The sequence below is a fragment of the Buceros rhinoceros genome, unplaced genomic scaffold (assembly GCF_000710305.1).
Source record: "Buceros rhinoceros silvestris isolate BGI_N320 unplaced genomic scaffold, ASM71030v1 scaffold7339, whole genome shotgun sequence".
In the NCBI taxonomy this organism is placed as follows: domain Eukaryota; kingdom Metazoa; phylum Chordata; class Aves; order Bucerotiformes; family Bucerotidae; genus Buceros; species Buceros rhinoceros.
In genome coordinates, this window is record NW_010432044.1 from 71,020 (window position 1) to 89,017 (window position 17,998).

General features: G+C 37.2%; 1 protein-coding gene across 1 annotated transcript in view; it reads right to left on the bottom strand.

The window, feature by feature from the left end:
- Positions 1 to 7,820: 7,820 nt before the first annotated feature.
- DNAJC10 (DnaJ (Hsp40) homolog, subfamily C, member 10) overlaps positions 7,821 to 17,998 on the bottom strand; it is a 23,293-nt gene continuing 13,115 nt past the window's right edge. Inside the window, exons 13-22 of the mRNA XM_010143627.1 lie at positions 17,396 to 17,523; positions 17,029 to 17,145; positions 15,675 to 15,776; positions 14,497 to 14,652; positions 12,947 to 13,080; positions 11,509 to 11,562; positions 10,965 to 11,112; positions 10,370 to 10,489; positions 8,519 to 8,635; positions 7,821 to 7,942 (exon numbers count right to left, since the gene is read on the bottom strand). Coding sequence (XP_010141929.1) covers positions 7,931 to 7,942; positions 8,519 to 8,635; positions 10,370 to 10,489; positions 10,965 to 11,112; positions 11,509 to 11,562; positions 12,947 to 13,080; positions 14,497 to 14,652; positions 15,675 to 15,776; positions 17,029 to 17,145; positions 17,396 to 17,523 — 1,088 coding nt within the window. The 3' untranslated portion in view covers positions 7,821 to 7,930. The remainder of the gene's footprint in view (positions 7,943 to 8,518; positions 8,636 to 10,369; positions 10,490 to 10,964; positions 11,113 to 11,508; positions 11,563 to 12,946; positions 13,081 to 14,496; positions 14,653 to 15,674; positions 15,777 to 17,028; positions 17,146 to 17,395; positions 17,524 to 17,998) is intronic.

Below are 17,998 nucleotides of genomic sequence, written 5' to 3' on the forward strand. Positions count from 1 at the left end.
ATGATGTAACTGGTGGTGTGAGACATTGATTAACTTCCCCACTGCTCCTTGATATAGGCAATAGTATTAAACAAAAAAATTGGGAAGCACCATCTCAGCTTGGCTCAGTTTGAGTCCTGTGATGTCCTAATGTGAAGATACACAAGGAACAAGGAGTACTTCAGTTTTACTCTGGAGGTTTTAAGTCAGTGCAGATACAGAGTAACTTTGCACAGTATTTGGGAAAAGCCAGGCCATCCCTCATTTCTCCCTGTGTTCAGGACATAGAACTGGAAATCTCAGAGATTCACTAGAGATTCAAGATCTGGCTGTGCTAGACACTGATACTAATCTAGTATTGCTACTAAGGTACCGAAGTAATAACAAAAGAGGAATCCAGGGTCTCCAAGGTCCTGCTGTGGAGCCTTGGTTTGTTGTCAGATCTCTCTAAGGAACGAAAAGAACTGAAAACAAACACTTCATTTTTTGGTGGGAGGAGGTTTGTCTGTATCTTTAAATATGTGCCTGGAGGCTAAAACCAAGTAAGAGTGGACTGGGGGCTTGTTTGGTAATGCAGCATTCAGAATGAGCCTCAACACATGCATCCCATTAAAATGCCTTGTTCTCCAGCTCCTGCTGTCTCTCATGGCACAAAAGTCCTACACCAAGTGACGTGTGTGAGGTCAAAAAGCAATGCTTGGTTTGAGTGACGAAAACAAATGCTGAAATATTGCTGCTTTATGAATTATTATAATTTTACATACTGAGTCCAAGCTCTGCAGAGCTCCAAACGAGCTTGTTTCTTACACACTATAAAGCCAGTGTTCTTGAGTGTTTCCAAAGGCACAAGGTTGTCATCCCACAAAACAATACTCAGTCACTCAGCTTGTGCCAGTTACAGAGGCTATTTCTCAGTTTGACTTCTGCAGTAGCTTGTAGTAACACATGAAAGCAGAGTTGTGTAGCAGCTAGCCAACTCCTTATTCCCTCCCTGTTTTTTCCTGAGGTGAGATCCTTTCCTGCTGGCCTGTGTCATTTGTGGCGCTGCTTTCATTGTACCTCCTTTCTAGTACATAGGTAGCTTCTCTGTTGGAGGCATCTCTAAGTAAACTTGTGTTATCAGAATTAGCTGATGTAAGGTCTCTGGTCCTAATCTGAAGGCTCTTTCTAAACCTAGTCTGAAGGCTACCTAACTAATCTTTAGTCCTTGCAGCCCTAGCGAGCTGTCTTCTGCCTCTTTCCAGTTGTTTGCTGCTATACTAAGTTAAAGTTCTGGAAACCGGAGAAATGTGCTAGGTATGCAGGAGCTGTGGTGTGAGGAGTCCCGAGGAGAAAGAGTAGAGCTTTGGTAGTCAAAGGTCCATGGATGACAGTACATGTAAATATACAAGGAGAGATGTCTAGGCTTAGTAATTACAGCCTCACCTTTGAAGTGCTGAAGATGACTTGCGTGGGGAAAATAGCAAGCATATAAAAAAGTAATGATGTCAGTGGAACAAGAATGTAGAGAGAAGAGCATGTGTTTTGGCTGCCAGAAACAAGACTCTTGCTTTCAGCTCTGAGGATTTTGTGGTGCTTCGATCTATGAAGCTGACAAAATGGGAGAAAGAGGCACAAAACAACACTGCTGAAGTTGAAAAGAGAAATGAGAACCTCCCAAAAAGTGTAGGAGTGTGCCTGTAGCTAAACTGGAGGATTACTGAGAAATACTCGCTACTATTCACTGCGAGTGTTTAGCCTTTGGTTACCTGCACGTGATGGTGAAATTGCAGATTTGAGTGAAGTTTTCTGGACTTTGTCTTCAAAATAGAATTTAATTTATTACTAGGTCCTGTATGCTGCTATTTCTGTTTGGCATAGGGACAAAATAATTTAGAAGTTTACTGCAGTTAGGAAGCCCTTTTCACTGAAAAGGTAGGTGTGAGGAGAAAACCACTGATTACTGTGTAGTTAGAGCAGCAGATCACAGGTTGCTTTGTTTTGCTTGTAAAATGTAAGCGGTTTGAGGGCTTGCAGGAGGCCGGCTCCTAACTCACCACTGACACCAGCTGGCAATCCGGTGTTTCAGTTCCTCTAGTGCAAAGGCGGGCTGTACGTCTGCTTACACTACCTCACAGGATGTAAAAATGGTAAGAGAAAATACCATCTTAGTGGCAGTTCTGTATTGTTTTCCAGCTGTCTAAAGGTGCTGTGACCCTATCTTTGAGGAGGTTGAGGTCTGAAGTCCCATAATAGCTGAGTATGTACCTCAGGGAGGATAGGTATCTTTTCTGTTAATGTCTATGGTTAGCAAAAACATTGTGGCTGTATCCTGCTCCTTGGAAAAGAAAGGCTGTACTAAGGATACCCGGCCTGTGAAATTTGCTTCCCAGTTTCCATCCCAAACTGCAAGAACAGAGTGGAGATCTCAGTATGTCTGCACAAAACCGTCAGTTTTTTGTGGTGTGAACAAAGTAATCTTTAAGTTTTGTGCAGTGATCATTTTCTAATTTCATGTTACCTGCTAGTTAGATTTGCTTCTATAGTAATGTGTTTAGGGGTGAATTCTATAGTAAATAGTGATTGAATATAGTGTAGTACTTAAACAGTGATTCATCATGCAAATGTCAGAATTCATGACTACTGTAACTTCTATTTACTTGTTTTGGGGGCAACCCCCAGTTTTCTTCCAGTATCCCCCATCAGTATTTGGCTAGAGCTGTCTTACGTGCCTGAGGCTGCCTGTCAAAACAGTAGTTGGCTCTGTGTTCCTGTCACAGAGCTCTTTCTTTCACTGGCAATGGCAACTCGGGCCATTCTCGAGTAGCACGCCAAGCCTAGTAGCCCTAAAACCCAAATTTAGGATAAATATTCTCACGTCCGGTTTCCGTAGGCACCCTTATTTATAAGCACAAAACATAGAGCAAATGAAGGCGTGTGTTAAGGATTGAATCAAAGGCACTTTAATGACTGAAGCTGTTTTTACTAAAGGTATCTTCAGAAAAAAGAATAGGCAGTTCAACTGTTGGCTGCTCTTGACTCAGCCCTGCTTCTCTGCTGAACTCTAACCACTGCGTGGGCAGCAGCTGTAGGTGAGGAGCCAGCTGCCAGCCTTTGCAGGAACAGCAGGTTGGGATCACCGACCAGGTACACTGCTCCATATGGACCCCTGGGAGGAATACTGACACAGTCATGTTTAAACCCAAGAGTGAGCAGTGAACTGACATAGGAATGCCAACCTGTCTTGAAGATGCAAAGACAATTAATGATCAGAATACCAACGTCCACTTTGAATTCTGTAATGGGTGTTAGAATGATTAATGCTGATTTACACCAGAATCATTCATTAGTGTGCTTAGTGGCTTCTGAAGCTTTTCAGGTTAAGACAAACCGAGCAGTTACAACTTAGTTTTCAAAAAAAACCTTAGTCTTCTAAACTCCGTATGCTTAGTATGCCAGGTGGGGAAGGTGCCTGTACTCAGTGATTGGGCTGGAGTCCATTCTAACTTGGGCATGTATGCTGTAACTTAAGATTAAATTTATAGTTTGCTGTCATGTTTCGTGTTCTTTTCTCACTGTCATATTACACAACAAAATTGTGCAGAGAAGCTATGTTGTAAAACAAAATGTTTACATGTTTATGCATGCAGTAAGGATGGAAAAGAATAAGGTCATTCTTCATGTGGCTTCACGATAGCCTGTAATATGCAGAAATTACATCTACTTCTTCAGGTAAATCTGTTCCTTAAGCCCCAGAAAGCAGAGAACCTCTTTAAGGAGGTATTTCCCATTCCAGCCCAGCTGCATCGTGAGAAATCATCAGAACTTGTTTTCACTGTGTATCATATTCTAAAAAAACCTCCAACCTCTACTTATTTCAGCACCTGAATGTTTTTTTTAAACACTGACATAATTTAAAATAAGATAGAAATTTTCTTACAAGATGTGTTGGCTTGTCAAAAATACATGCCAAAAGTTAACAGACGTGACTCTCTTAGTAAAGAAACAGTCTGCAGAATGCACTGATCATACACATTCATTCAGGAAACAACCTTCTTTATGCCCAACTAACTAATTAATTTCTGTTGCCAGCCAGTGACATACAGAGAAATCTGTTAGAGCTTAGCAAATTAGCATTGCAAAGAAGAGTTTGCTTAATGTTGGGGGGTAAGTACTTACTGAATATCATGTTGATGATTTATCTTTAGTTGATTTAGATTATTATCCAAAGCGTGGTGGCTTACATGTAGATGGAAGAAAAAAATGAGTAATGAATTCTAGCATAGAGAAAAGACACAGGCTGAAAGTATTTGGACTTGGAACATCGCTGTTTTCAGATGCAAAGTTTAAGAAAATGAAGTAAGTCCTTTTTATGCATTACTGTTGAAAACTTTAAATATTATAACATTTAAAGTCTTATTATAAATTGATAAAAAATATATGGAACTTACACAACTAATTAAAGCCGAAGCACATCCATGAACAGAAAAAAATCAAACTTGCCAAGTTTAATCAAAACATGCTCTTTCCAACTGCAGACCATATAAAACCCATATGTTGCTTGAAACTTTTGCTATATTTTCTCTATTCTGTTTTTATGCCTTTTAGCTAAGGCAGCCAAATGTGCTTGGGAACTTTGTTGGTTTAGTATAAGGCATGATAGCTAATCAGTTCAGTGACAATGAACAGCCACAAGTCCTTTCAATTAAAGCAAGATCAGTTGTAAAAGGTAAATTTAAAAGCCATGGGGTCTCCATAGGTACTATGTCACCTATTGTACAGCATACGTGTATTTTTCTGCTTTATTACGTGTTGCCTTTTCTTTGTGCATGTGTAGTTTGTGCATGAGAAGGAAAAGGTACAAGGCCGGCCTCAGGGTCTGCTGCTTGTAATTTGAGAAATTTGACAAGGGTGCATATGTTGACCTAATGCCCCTGCAAGTCTTAAGCAACAGAGGCCCTGGAGAGTGCTGGTGCCCTGCTTTGGCTTGACTGAGATGTTTTGAGGCATTCAGTCAAAACCCAGGGGTCATCACACTTCTCCACCCCATTGAACAGTCACACTAGAGTGGTACTAGGAAAGGGGGGAAGAATAAGGGATAATAAACACTCTCTACAGGTGCTACATGGAGAAGTGGGAACAATCTTGGTCATATGATGAGAATATAATTGAAATTTACTCTTGGGAAGGGGACTAAGGAATGGTGGAACATTATTTAAAATTGGAGCACTCATTCATGTACTGATTAAATTCATGTACCCAAGCAATAACCAAGTGGCATATGAAAGTTTTTTCTTTTAAAATATTAAATGAACTTTTAAGTATCAGAACAGTTACAATATGACTGTAATTTGGTTTGAACTATGTTTGGCATTGGAAACGGGGGAGTATATTCCAAAACATCTGTTGACCAATGCAATTCTTCATTGCATTTTGAAAATATCTTTAATTATTCTGTGTGGTTTGGTGGGAGTTTTCTGGTTTTTGTTTGCTTGGCTGGTTTTTTTTTTTTTTTAAGAATTTCGTTTCTGAAGAATGAGGTAATGCTGACACCTTTATGATTCTCCAGGAACAAACTGGCTACTTAAATATGTTCTTATTTAAAAATAGTGCTGCTCCAGAAGTGTCTTGAATAACCAGTTTAAAACCTTGATTAGTAAAAATTGGATCATGTAATTATGTGAATTTGTCCTTAGAGAAAGTTGGAGATACAACAATATAGAAGGATTTATTTATTTGTATGGCTAGGAAGAAAGGCAAGATTTTATTCCTCACTCCACTTTCCCCAAGCTGCTTATTGAACACTGTCAGAAAGGGCAGCTGGCAAAAAACCCCACAACACCCAAGAAAACCTGGAAAAACTTTTTAGAAACCTAAATCATCTGCAGCTCGCTCTCAGTTCTGAAGATCATTTTCCCCTCACACATCTATTTGTTCTCTAGCTTAGAAATTTAAAAAGCTGGGTGCAAAGAGAGTATCATGTGCAGAATTAAATCTTAAAAATTAACTTTATTGATATTTAAACTAAATTCTCTTCCTGACAGCATAAATGAGTTTCAAAACCGACTGACTTTGTCCAGGCTACTAGTGTAGAGGATAGTTTGAAGAGGACAGTAGTGTTGTCTTTAGTAGTTATCTATATGCTTCAACTGACTAAATCAGAAGGAAGAGATAAAATAGCTTTTTACAGAAAGCTGCATAGAGCCATAGTAAAGCCAGAAAGGTCTTCAGTTACCATAACCTTACAGAAGAGACTGCTGTGAAGGACCTTTTTCTTTTTTTCATACTGTTCCTGTTAGCAGAAATGAGAGAAACGGCACATTAACAGGAATAAAGAAGAAACTGTACAAATGCCTACACTAGATTATTTTTACTTAGATTTTTAACAGTGGGATCCTAGAGTATGTAACCATGACCTCATTCTCCAGGAAGAAGGTAGGAGGTGGGAACTGAAGTTACAGTTAAACATATATGCAAAAACTGACCAAAATAAGAGTTTGTATTAGTCACAAAATACTAAAACTTTCATTTTGGGCTGTGATTGAGTCTGAAGTTTGATTTGGATTTGGGAAGGTCTACTTTATTAAAAAAAATAGATGGAATACATTATCTTCTTTCTCAGATTATTACGCTGCAAAACCACAGAGCAACAGAGGCAACCCTGAACGTATGAGAGGAAGTATTTGAATGTTTCAAAGTTACCAGAATCTCTTCCTTTTATTTCTTGCTGCCTCCTTTAAAAAATAAATTACTTGTAGACAACAAAGTATTTACAATTGTGTAATACTCACTCTACAGTGACTAGTCATGCCAAATCTAAGCACATGGAGAGCAGGGAGAAAAGTCCATCTGACAAGTTCTCAGCATCATTTTATTTTAAACAGGAAACATTTCAATGTTGAACTCCTAAATGCAGCAGACATTTTGTTGTCCTCTGTAATTTTCTTGTCTATGAAGAAGCTATGAAAATTAATCTAAAGAGTGGGAATTCTATTAAATGCATGAGGAGACATTGCAAAGTACAGTGTTCATTATTAAATTAAAAAAGGCACTTGCTATCCTGCTTGCCTAAAGATTATGTGAAAAAACAAACAAAACCCTGAAAACATGTCTGCAGAGATAAGTGGTAATACCAAAAGAGGTTAAATACATCCACAGAATACATTCATATTTAACAAGACAGTAATGAAATTATGACCTTGTAACTTAAGCAGATGCTTCTATGGCATAACTTAACTTTTGGAAGTTAATGAAACATTGAGTTTGAAGTCCTTGTTTGTTTTTGAAATAAGAAAAAAAAAAAAAATAGCAAACCAACAAACCCAACCCAGACAACTGAAGGAGCTCTTCACAGTTCACTTCATCCAGGCATCACCACCAGTGCCACAGTATAGTAATCCACTCAAGGGCAGGAGCAATGTCATTCAATAAAGCTATCCTGCTACCAGGTCTTGATTTTATTTCTTGGCAATTCACTAGACAATAGTGCAACCCAAAAGCAGAATAATCATCAGGTGGAACTGTTTGTCTTTCAAATAGACAATCCCTTATTGTGTTTCTGCATTGCAGAGTGGTTTGAGTGCATATTCAGCCACAGGCTGAGTGCCACATTCAAAAGAGTGTTAGAAAAGAGACAGAAAAATATAAGGAACTAATAAACGGGTAGGCAAAAACGATATAGTCCACATTTCTGGTCAACTCCAATGTTTCACTGCAAAGGAGGCAGTTGTTGTATCAGAAGAGGGATATGCAGAATTCATTTGTAGAAACATTGAATGCCTCCACCAAAACCTAAATACTTCCATCTCCCTACAGTTTAAAGAGAATTCGTGCAGTCACACGTCTGTGAACTCAAAATGGATTTCATCTCTTTTGACCTGTCATGAATGTAGTCAGCCTTATATTTTTCTTGTGGTGTCTTCTATATTCACAGCTTCAGAATGTTTTGAATTGTATCTACCTCCAGTACCACTTACAGTTCATCCTAGTGACAAGAAAATAAACAATTAAGTTATTCTTAAAGTACAAATAAAAATCAAGATTATTGGGGTTTTTCTTTTCAGTGATTTTAAATTTTTCTGTGGTAGTAATTTTTCATCTGGACAAATGTTTGACTAGAATTCAGGGTACTTCTTAACAAACATGTATTAATATTTTCCGAGTTAAAATGATGATCTCAATCTTGAACTAATCCACCTCTGTAATTTGGTGCCTGCTTGCTAAATCTACTTTAAGATTACGCTTAAGGATACAGTGCACCTCAACCATCAACCTTTAACGCAGCTGTTCCATCGATATCTATAAATTCTGCTAAGTCTTGCCACAGCTGATATTGCAGCTGCAGTATTCTCTGCTACTTCTGTGGACATGGAGAACTGAGACTGAGTAGCTAATAGTACCAAAGCAAGACTGTAAGAAAGATGCACCTGGTTCTATTTGAAGAAATGACATTTCAATACGTCATGGATAAAAAGCAAATACTAACAAACATCACTTTGAAGAGCTATTCTTTACAATAGTGAAAGTCTTTTGCAAAAGGCCCCGCAGTAAGTATTCTTACCTTATTTCTAGATTTTTTTCTTTTTCCTTTGTTTTGAATTGCTTCTAATTTTTCATTCAAAAGGTCAGCAATACTTTTTGCATCTCTGCTGTCTATATATTCACCAAGAATGTTTTTCTTTAAAAAAAATAAATAATTTGTGTTACATATTACCCACGTTCTACACTGAATAGACGATGTGCTTACTTTCAGATAAAATTCAAAAGAAATACAGGGAGGAAGACAGTGGATTTGCTAGCTTGATTTATATCTCATAGAGATATATTTGTCTCCATTTAAATAATGCTAAATAAATAATAAGAACCACTCTTAGCTGCTAGTTTTCAAAATGACACAAGTTTTGAACTACAGAAATTTTGATCCTTAAAGAAACTTTAGATATTTATATTTTCTCACATTTATTCAGTGAAGTATGAGGGCTGCTCCGAAAGTAACGCCTCCTATTTTATTATGTTGGCCCATGATGTCAGAGGCGGATGTTGGTGCTGTGGGAGTGGGGGTTGAACCTTCCCGCCAATATCCCGTTGAATTTTGTTGCCGTGCGACAGACGGCAGCAGAGGGGCACTCTGACAACCTGGCGCCTGACATGGCAGTGCCTGTGAAACAAAGGGGTGTCACTGAATTCCTCCACGTGGAAAAAACTGCACCATTGCCACTCACCGAGGCTGCTGAACGCTTACAGAGACCAGACAGTGGGTGTCAGCACAGTGAGGGGGTGGGTGCCACATTCCAGCAGTGGCGACAGTGACAGTGGGCCACCTCCACCGGTGCAGATTGTTACGAGCGCGGCACAGGGGCTGTTGTTCATCGCTGGTGACAATGCACAGCCAGTGGTGGGGACTGTGTTCAAAAACAGTGTTTTGTGGCTGAGAGTTTGCTCTATCAAATACTGTTATGGTGCCCTTTGTGTCTGTTGTAGTTTCCATGGAAATAAAGAGGAGGCAGTACTTTCGGAGCTACCTTTGTATTTACTGTAGACAGGCATTACAAAGTCTCCCACTTTATAATCTACGTTCATGAAACCTGTCAGTGTGGGTTGCTAATTTTGAGACCTAAAAAGCCATTACTCTTTACCACAGAAAAGTCTCATTGAATTGTTGGGATTGTGTGAGGACAGCTTTCTAGAACTTCCCATAAGAGATTTAGTTAAAGAAAAAGGAGTATAATTAAAATAATTTAACTATCAGAATGCATTGAATACTTCCTCTTCACTGTTAATACAATTTTAAAAGACGACTGTAATATTCAAGAAATGCAATAGTTTTACAAGAACTATCTGGATTAAATTTAATTTATTGCTACTAATCTGTTAGTAGGAAATCTTGATCTCAAAGAGTCACAATGATAATTGAGAGATTTGATAAGGTCTGGGTTTGAGATGGGAAACAACTAAATATTTTTAATAATTTTTTAATCTTAAAATACATTAAGTAAAAACTATAATGAAATGATACAATTACATCGAAAGAATAATTATCCTTAGCCAAAACGAAATTTTCCACATTTCATTTAAAGAGAGACCTTGCCTGCTTTTGGTAGCTATTGGTGGAATTAGTAAAGACAGAGAAACATTTTGTCACGAGACCGCTGCAAAATTAAACCCTGGTTCTGGATAAGCCCACATTTTAGTTACTGTTCTATTAATTTATGATTATTTTCCAGTACATTATTACTGTATCATTGTCCTACTATTTTAAATATTACTGAAATTGGTTGTTATTGTATTTCCCATATATCTAAATAATGCGCTTTATTATGATACAGAAATTGCTTCTTCAGTCTTACTGTGAAATGAAATACGTGCACTAACACTAACTTGCTCACCATCATACACAAAGGAGACACTTTACCTTTGTTCCTTGGTAGGGGTAAAACTTAACAGTAGGGTAGGCTCTGATATTGGCATTTTGACAAGTCTGAGCATATGCCTGACAGTCTACTTTTCCAGCTTTTACTTTTCCTTTCATGATCTGAAAAGAAACGTTTATTAGTAACAAACTTCAAGTTTCCATGGGTCACTGTAAGCAAATAACTTTAAGCCAGCAGTGCAGCTAAAATAAATGAAAAATGTTGCTCAAATTCTTTAAATAACTCAGATCTTTTAAATAACTGAGTAGTTGCTTGCTTGCTGCTCAGACTGTTAGCCTTGTATCAGAAGTCACTACACGTTCAGAGGAGCACTTCTACTTGAATTCAGGGCAAAGCACATCAGAGTTCCAAAGGTCACCCCATCATAAACTGAGACCTGTCTCAAAAAAGGGTCTGTGCATCTGTGCAAGAGACAATACCTGCTCAAATGCGACCTTAAAGCATAGGCTTCCCATGAGAAGGAGGCTCCCTAGAGGTATGCAATTTTATAGGTGATTGCTAAGAAATACAGAGCTGATGAATTATATTTTAACCATTAAGAGGTATCACAATCTGCTCATGCAGTTAAAAACCTACCCTTGCAAGGATCTCAAATTCAGGGGCAAAATTTTGGCAAGGTCCACACCAAGGAGCGTAAAAATCAATAACCCAGTGATCTTTTCCATTCAGAACTTTTTCTGTGAAACTCTGAGGAGTCAGGTCTACAGACACTTGTGGTAAGTATCTGTGGAAAGGAAGAGTTAACAGTCATAATCCATTCAGAACTTTAAAAATACCCAAATTCCACTTAAACACAAGAAAACTCTCTGAAATTAAGAACACTACTAGCCTGGAAATCCCTGCTTTACACCTTGTACTGTAAGAGAATCCCTATTTTAAAGAGGTAGACAAAATAATAATATGGTCTTCAGAAAATGAGTGGACAGGAAGGAATATGCTATTTCTCCACGTTTTAAAAGCTTGAGTTCAATGATGTGGAACATCATATATAACATCTGAAATTAATCTTACATATACCGGAGTTTCTAATTCTTGAGTTACACAGCATTTAAATATTAATTTCTGCTAGCAAGCAAATTGTATGAGCAACTTGTGAATGAAGTTTAATGCAGTAACTTACCCCAGTGCCCAGCCTCTCAGTGAATATGAATCTCTGTGCCATCCATTGTAGCTACTATAAAAAGATTAAAAAGAAAACAAAATCCAGTTGCACAGCACTTTGAATTACATTTGGGGAAAAAACCAACCAACAAACCAAATCACTCTGCAGAGTAGAGAAGGTGAAATAATGAACTCAGATGTATATGTTTTAGGATGTATATATATGTATATATGTAATAGATATATAATCTATTAGTTCTATATAATAACTCCAGATGAAACTGCAGGCTCCAATAATTACTTTGAAATATATTAATACATTTCCTAATTTATGTTCATTCATTACAATAATACAATTATTAAATATATACAGTTCCATTGGTTTGACAGTAGAAAAGCCAAGCAAACTGGTTGCTTAGATAAAGATTTATTATTTGGACACTGAAATGCCAGTGACAGATTAGAAAAAAAGATTAACTCGGGATTTGTATCCACTAATTTATAATTTTCCAATGAACTATTTTTCAATACAGTTATTGAAATCTGACTTGACAGTTTTTGGTGATCTTTATTTTAAGAGACAGATTTCCATATTTTTGCAGGAAATACCTAACTCATGATTATGAATCTGGCACTTAGTCATATTCTCTAACTTAGTTGTTTTCAACAGGGGAAAACAAAAAAATTCTGCTTTTAAGAGAACCCTTAGAATAACTGAACAAACGCAAGCAGCCCAGTGGTGCAAGCTACTGAAGTCTGCCACTACACTCTACTATGAAGAGGGATTATAATTTATTATCTGCCAGCATTTAATAGAGATTCTGAATTGTAAAGTTATGAAGCAACACATCTGCTATTTCAGATGGTTATCTGTCTTGAAATATGCACGTGCTTCCTGAAACCTTCAGATCTTTGTACTGTGAAAGTACTGAGGGGACAGACTGCCCGGTTTTGGCCAGATTTTATTTCCCATAGAATTTTTTTCATTTGTTTTGTTAATGCTTAATGTTTCCAACCCTAATGATATAATGAATGGGAGGACTAGATATACGACAGACAATTTTTGCTATGGTGCTAACAGACTGTTGGTGGAGAGGATGATCGAATAGCTACATCACTCTGTTCTCTAAAGATGAAGCTGCAGTCAATTAGCCCTAGTAGTTTTTTACTTTATATGATTTAAATCATCCTCTTTAACAGGCAATTAAACTTAGGAAAATGGCAATCAATAAAGAACAAAAAATAAAATCAAGATTCCTGAAGCAGTCACAGTTCAAATTACTGAAATGAAATGGCAAACTAAAATGACACTACTTCGAATAATGATGTCAATTCCATCTTGGACAGTAATACTGAAACAGCCTATTTTAAGTAGCTATGATGAACCTTTCCTACACAACAAAAGATGTCTCGTTCCACATCACCTAACATCTCCTAAACCAACATAAGGTACTTACTAATAATGATGAGCTGTGTTTGATTTTTGAGGAAAAAGTCTTATTTCAGGATATCCCCGAACACTTTCTTGGTGACAGAAAGAATAGTATTTTTGACAATCCACACTGCCCACACTGATTAATCCATTTAACATCTAAAAAAAAACACCCAACAATCAAATACACTAATCAATACTACTACAATTTCAGTAATACTTCATAATTTAAGTCTTAATCACTTAGGAAAAAAACCCAAACAAATAACAAACTGACCCAAGATTAGCACAAAGCTTTCTCCTTTCCTGTAAATGGGAGCCAGCCACCCAGGTGCATTCCCATCATGCACGTGTCTTTTAGTATAAGCTTCATGCATGTGGCTCAAGAAGCACCTACCTTGCTTCAAAGGCACATGAGTGTGATTATTTGGTATAAGAACTACCCTGCTACCATGTTTCATATCATTCATATCATTTTCATATCATTTATGACAGATCCTGGTACAGTGCAGATGTGCTATTGGTTGCACGGTTGGCCTGTGTCTTAAACATGCTGTATTTGTTGCAAATGCCCAAACCACCTGGCTTGGGCAGGGAAGCTGATGATTACTGAACATGTACTGTAGTACTTACTAATACTTCACAGATATTTAACCAGAATATAGAATCCTGGATCAACTCCTAATCTAGGGGAGTTCTAAATGTCTGAAAGTCATGTACTTATTTCCAAAGCTCTAATTTTTTTTGCTCAAAGTTTCTAGTTCAGGTTCCTGAAAACACTCCCAGGAAAACCCAGATGGTTGTCAGTAAAGTAGTATTACCTTTGCAAATGAAAGAATTCCGTAATGATCTTGCAAAAAAACCAACAAACCAAACAACCAAACAAAAAACCAACAACCCCCCCCAAACCAAACCTCAACAAAAACAAAAAACACCCCCTCCCCAATCCAAACAATTTCATATTGAAGTTATGTGTAATTCAGCTAACTGATGATTAGCCTTAAAGTATATCTTTACTTTCAGTGAAGAAAACAAGACCTCAAAAAAAAATCTTCCTCATATAGGAAATAATTAAGATGCATAAAATTTAATTCCTTTACTTGAAAATTCAAGTCAGAGGTTTCACCAAGGTCTAACTGCTATCTTAAAGATGATTAATGATCATGAAAAATACTAAGATGAAGTAGCAAATAATTTCAACCAGTTCTTATGTAAATGTGGCTGAATCTTTTTTTCATATTTTGTTTTAAACAAATGCAAAGCTGTTGTCCACATAAAGCACTAAGCATCAAGGAAAGTTAGTTACTCTGAAGTTTCTTAGATCTGGGAGAACACACTTGTATCAACAGGAAAAGCTGGATTATAGTATCAACATACTGAACCTTTTTGAAGAAAACAAAGAAGAACTTTGTATGTGAAACAATATAAAACTGCCAGGTAGGAACTGCCTGTTTTGTCCACAATATTAATCACTAGACTTTCTCAGCTGACAAATCTCTAAGAGAGCAGTTGTACCATCTCAATAATTTCATGGAAGAGGACACTGAAGCAGAAAAATACTTGAATGTCATTTACCCTGGCCATTTTTTTCCATTCTGGCATTAAAGCCTGACAAGGTCCACACCATGGAGCGTAGAAGTCAACCATCCAGATTTCCTCTCGTTTTCTTCTCTGAACTAATTCAACAAATGTCTCTGGTGTTAGGGAGACCACCGATGGATTCCTAAGATCCTAAAGTAAATACAGTTTATAGATAGATACATACTTTGCAACAACAAGTTATCCCTTATCTAGCTCCATCACATACTAACAGGCTGTACCAAATTCTGAGAATGTCCCTCTTTTAGTGAAAATTGCTTGCTGCTGTGGTAGGGAAGACTCCATACCACTGAAAGGGACGGGAGCATCAAAAGTCACCCTTTCAACCTAAGAATCATATACCTGATGTGCTGAGAAAAAGCTATCATAAAATTTTTTTTGATTGCAAAAGGGGGATTTTCAGCCCTTCTCCATACAGGAATGCAAAGGCAAGAAATCCAGCTTAGGTGGCAAGCACAGGCATTATGAGACTCAGCCATGCTGCTTCGGTTGGGACGCAGAACACAAATGGTGCACTAGGGGCCTCTGAAGATCAACCGAGAAAGACTGATCTCCACCTCTTCCTGCATATGCGCTCTTAAACCTGCTTTTTGTGGGCTACCTGGAGAGAATGAACAGTTTCTTCAAAGAGTAGAAAATATCCTGAGGATCTAGCAATAAGAGAACCTGAATGCTGGAGGAAAGACGGGTGCCAGAACTCCGGGCAGTAACAATGATGAGCACCAATGATTTGCAGTTTCGAGTTGTAAAGGTTCAAGAAACAGCTGAGAAGCATGAAGGGCAGCAAGCTAATTGCTAAAAATGTGAACCTCTTCCTAAGTCTAGATGTGTACATGAGGCATTTTCACCTTAATATTACAGCACTTCATTCTTCTAATTCCTTTATCTTTTCTATGAGATAAAAATCAGTATTATTATTTTGCAGATTGGAAGGGATCTTAAGTTATTTGCTAATGATCTCAAAGAAATTATATGATAGAGTAGGGAAATTAATCCATTAGGTGTCAAGTCTCAGAGTTTTCTTGCCCAAGGTTTATTCCTTAATTCAGTTAATTAAAAAAAAAGTCTTAGAACAGAATCTTCCAACTAAAGAACATGCTTGTGGATGAGCTGTGTACTGAACACAACGGCAACAAGGATTCTAATTTACATACCTCTATAAACTCCAAGATCTGCTCAGCAGAGTGATGTCCTTCATATTCATGAACATCAGACTGGTTGAACACAACTGTTGTTGGGTAAGCTCGAATGTTATGCTGACAAAACAGACAGTAAGAAATTGCAAGGAATGATGAGGGTTCTTGTACTGTCCTTTAACGGCCATCAGTACTGGTGGCTCACAGCTGCTAATCTAAAGTCTGAGCAGTTGTACTGTACAGACTAATGTGCAGATGAGAGTTTGAAACCATTACAAATCAGTACAGAAAAGATGCCAATAGTATTTAGAGATGGCATGGTTTGATCTGAATTTAAAAACCAGCTAGTATCAATTTTGCCGTGCTTCACAAATATGGGAATGAATCCATGGGCCTTCTAAGCCTTAATTTTAAAGCTCTTCCCAGTCTTCAGGTGGAAACGCTTGTGCTGTATGAACAACTCTATTGTTTACTATTGAACAGGCATGTTTCCATGACTGGAATTCTTCGTGTGTAAACACATCTAAATAAAACTTTAAGAAGCTTTTCCTTTTTTGCCCATTTTTCACGTGTTTTAAGACATTCACATTTTAAAGATAAATACAAACGTTCTAACGCAAAAAGCTTTTGTGAACAATAAAATGTGCAGTTGCAGCAAAATTGTCAAAATGTCATATTTTCCAGAATTCAGGGAAAGTAACGTCAATAATTTCTACCATGATAAATTCATTGAAGCAAAAGTTAAGCAAATCTAAACATGGATAATTGGTCAAGATTTAAAAAAACCGTATTTTTTATTCCATTGCTATATCTTCAAATAAGTGTGAACTGGTAAGTAATACAGTTTCTTTTAATTTAAAATTGATCCTGCAATTCTTAAGCACTAGAAAACAAAAAGCAAAGTTTGTCAGGGTGAACTGAATTAGAAGTGGTTTTGCAGCTATCTTCAAAAAGTGTCTTATCAATATAAAACTTATATTTTTTAATGTTTTACTGTTTTTTATCCTCCCATGTGAAGAGCAAAAAGAACATATATATGTATTTATATACACACTAGAAAAAATTTTCTGGGTCTGCTTTAGTTCTTTTTTTTCTCTTAAACCCATGAATTACTAAATTTTGACACTTCCAGAGTCTTCCAATCACACGATGAGCAAAATGTGATCTGTATTTTGCATTAATATCTCATCTGGAGGGGTTACATAGCTTGGTCCTTTGAAAAAAAATTATGATACAACTTTGGTTTACTACCTTTTATGAAAGTATTATTGAAGACATGCACACTGTCTGCCCCCATTCCCCTACCCCCAACTAGAAGAAAATAATGTTATTTGAAAGGATTTTCTTTTTTTTTTAAATTCCTGCAGCTTACCATGTTGCAAATCCCTTCATGGACAGTACAGTCTAGTGTTCCAAATTTAAGCTGACCATAAAGATGTTTTGACGCTTTCCTCAGCTCTGGTAACAGAGCTCGACAAGGAGGACACCACTAGAAAACAAAATGCAAGTAAGTGCAATTGTTTTCCCCACAGCTGGCTCTCAGAGAATGTAAGCTGTTTGCGATGAACGAGATGCTGCTCTGCCAACAGACTCCTCTAAATACAAACACAGTGTAGTAAGTAGAGAAATTACAATACACCTCATGATGTGAAGGACGCTTTCGAGATACTGCTAGTATTTTGATACATAGTTACAAAACAGGTTGTAGAAGAAGGGAATTTTAGATATTAAATATTTACCGGTGCAAAGAAATCCACAAGCCACGGTTCCTTCTCTTTGTCAGGAAAATTCTGAGGTCCAAGCGTGATAACATGAGAGTTGACACTTTCTTTGGCAAATGCAACAATGTCATACAAGATTTTCTTTCCTTCAAAGAACAATGTAGAAAGGAAACCGTTTTTCTCTATGGAAGTTCTCATTAAAACATTTAATAATAGCAACAGGAGTCCTTTAGTTCCCTTGACAGATCTTTAAACATGGCCTGCTTAAATAAATTGAGTACTGACTGACTTTTTCCTCAGGAAGACAATGTTTAAACTGTCCAAACCTACATAGGTAAGACATGCCCCAAGAGATAGTTGATATTTGGCTAAATATTAAACTGAATATTTACCCAGTATTAGCCAAATAAATGTTTTATCCAAGACAAAACACATGTTTATCAAACAAAATGACTGGGTTTTGTGACTGGACTATTAGCTGTTTTACCATCTTACTGGTGTTTGTTGGAATTAAAAAGTTACTATTCCAGATACACTTGTCTTCTTATTGAGGCAGTAAAGACTTCACACAAAATGAATGATACTGATAAATCACACCTATTTAGGTGTAAACTGAAGTTC